General features: G+C 46.9%; 1 protein-coding gene across 1 annotated transcript in view; it reads right to left on the reverse strand.

Annotated features, from left to right (window-relative positions):
* Positions 1–641, reverse strand: part of NR4A3 (nuclear receptor subfamily 4, group A, member 3) — a 29462-nt gene extending 28821 nt beyond the window's left edge. Inside the window, exon 1 of the mRNA XM_012721240.1 lies at positions 2–641. Within this exon, the coding sequence (XP_012576694.1) occupies positions 2–639 (638 nt within the window). The 5' untranslated portion in view covers positions 640–641. The remainder of the gene's footprint in view (position 1) is intronic.
* Positions 642–2804: the final 2163 nt, after the last annotated feature.

Raw genomic sequence — 2804 nt, forward strand, 5'->3', positions numbered from 1 at the left:
GTGGCCGCCGGCCGGGCTGGGCGCGGGCGGGTGCGGAGGCGAGGGCTTGAAGTGGAAGAGCGGGAAGCGCGCGCCGGTCCCCGGGGGCACTGCTTTCATCGGCGGGTCGAGCAGCGGACCGGACGCGAGGCAGCCTTGAGCCGAGGGCAGCGCGTCGTCCCACAGCGCCCCCGCCTGCGGGGGGAAGCCCGGCGTGGTGGGGGTGGACGGCGGGGACGGCTTGAAGTACATGGAGGTGCTGGGTAGCACCTCGTCCTCCCGGCCGGATGGGGGCGGAATGGACGGCTGTTGCTGCTGCGGTGGCTGGTGATGAGAGTGGGGGTGAGGATGAGGGTGGTGATGGTGGTAGCCGTGCGCGCGGCCTTCCTCCATCTTGATCAAGGGTCGAGGCCCTGACGGCTGCATTTGGTACAGGCAGGAGGGCTTGAGTTCGTAGTTGCTCGAGTAGCCCTCCATGAAGGTACTGAAGCTGGGCAGGGATGTGGTGGCCGTGGCTGTGATCTCGGTACTGCCAAGGTCCATAGTTAGCTTGGTGTAGTCGGGGTTCATGATTTCCGGGCTGTATTCCGAGACATATGTCTGCGCTGCATAACTGGAACCTGGAGGCGAAGGGCTATACTGGGCTTGCACGCAGGGCATATCTGCTGGGACAGGGAAAAGAGTCTCAGAAGCATGTCAGCACTCTTTTCTAACCAATAGAGAGCATCACATTCATTGCTCTCTAATCTTAGGAAGTAGAAAGTGACACCTTTCTCTCCTGGTGGCAGCATAGATTTAAAGCCTGATGCTCCCTCCCTCCCATCCTTCCTTTTTTCCCTAGAAAGAAAGCTGAATCCCAGAGCGTCAAAGGAATCACCGGATGCTCAATGCCAGTCTTCTGTGCCCAACTTTTCTCCCTCCTACCCCCATATCATTCCCTCACAAGCCCGTGGATGTTTTCAGAAAGTGGTTGAAGTGGACCCAACTACATGTTGGGAAGGCAAAGAACCAGTTAATGTCCTGTTTGGTTGATTTTGGGGGAAAGAGGCCAGGACCCCTGAGTCACACACTTTGATTTATAAACCTGTTACTTTTTTTTTTTTAAGGCATTTTATGTAGGCCTTACTGGCCAAGGGAGGCAGTGACATTCTAACATCTTATGAGTGCCAACAGAGGCTACCCACACATGTTGTGGTTCCCTTCTCCCACCCCTTCCCCACTCCTCCAAACTGGACCCCAGTTGATGACTTCAGCCATCTAGGTGGTGAGGTGGGAACACAGGCCCAGGAAATGGACTGGGGGGAGTTTTCACCATCTGCAAAGAAAAAGATCAGCAGCTGCAACAAAACACCCACCAAACCTGCTCTGACATATATAGTATATATATAGTATATAGTGTGTGTGTGTGTGTATATATATATATATATATATATATATATTTCCCAATTTATGACAACAGTTTACAACTATCACAACAGGTGAGTTTGTCCATATAGTTTCTTATGTCTGAAGAATTAGTTGCCCTACAAAAGAAGAAAAGCAATTTTAAAATAGGTTTGTTTATTTATTTTGTCAGCGTGACAACGCTGAATCCCCAGTGCGGCTTGTATCTGGAATGCTTTCTATTATTGAGAGGTTGAACTGGATGAGGAGGCCCTGAGAATTATGGCTGTAGTGGATGACTTATCTAGTTATTTCATTTATGGCTAAAAATGAATGGAAAACGGGGAGTTTCTGGTAGCTGGCATTTCTAAACTAAAGAAAAAACCAGGTTTCTAACATTCATTTAAAGTCTATAGCATAAAAATCGCGACTAACAGCAAAGTGAGTACTTCCCATTTCCCTTGACATCTTTCTTTTATCCACATTTACAAATCTGATTGACTCATGCATATAAAGGATGAAATTTTGACTTGAAAAAAAAGTGTTGAGGGCCTGTTGAAAGAAGCAGTGGTGAGGAGAGGCCAGTTCAAGCCTTTCTTTGACATTCAGGGCCTTTAAAACCCTCACTGGTTAGAAGTTAAAAGATTACTTATCCTGCTGTTCAGTTATTGGGTTGAAAAGAATGGATAATCATTTAAAAGAATGAGCACTGACACTGTCATCTATTCTCTCTCCTCTAGGATTTCTCCATTAGTCTTTTCTCTCATTCTTACACTGCCAACCCCTACCTATTGCTCTTTGTGTCTTTTTGAGGTTTCTAGCTAGAAGAGCTGGCACGAACTGGGTTGTATTTATCTGCATATCTTTAGTATCTACACAGGCCTGAAACCTGGTATCTCTTCAATAGATGCATAGAGAGGTGTTATAATCCAAACCTGCAAACCTTACTTTATCCAGTTTAAATAGACTCCTTGCTTTTCAGCGCAAAGTTTTCTTTCCTGTGAACTTCAATAGCCTCAAATGATTTAGATAATAATAATAAAAAATTGCTTTCCATTGCTCGAAGTGATTTAGTGCCTAAACTAGATGTAAAAGGGAAAATGTAAAATGTTAAGGTGTATAAGGCCCTAATCTATTGGGGTGTGTATCCAGAGAATATATATATCTTTTCCTTAAAACGGGTATTTTTTTTTTTTTTGATAAATACAGCGCTTGATTTGGTGTCTCTACTAGATAGCAACAGGGTGTGGTATCCAGAGAAGCTTCGTGCTAGGAAGCCACCTGTGCTGTGAAATGCTCGGCCACCAGTCACTGTCCTGGCGCTGGGTAAGAAGACCAGCCTGCCAAGTTGAGCTGTGACTCCCTACCCTCTCTCCCTCGGCGGGGGAGAAATAAAGGGTCGTGCCTCCCGACCTACCTGGAGGATATCTTGCGCGCTGAAT

The sequence above is a fragment of the Condylura cristata genome, unplaced genomic scaffold, assembly GCF_000260355.1.
Source record: "Condylura cristata isolate star-nosed mole 26May11 unplaced genomic scaffold, ConCri1.0 scaffold00006, whole genome shotgun sequence".
NCBI lineage: Eukaryota > Metazoa > Chordata > Mammalia > Eulipotyphla > Talpidae > Condylura > Condylura cristata.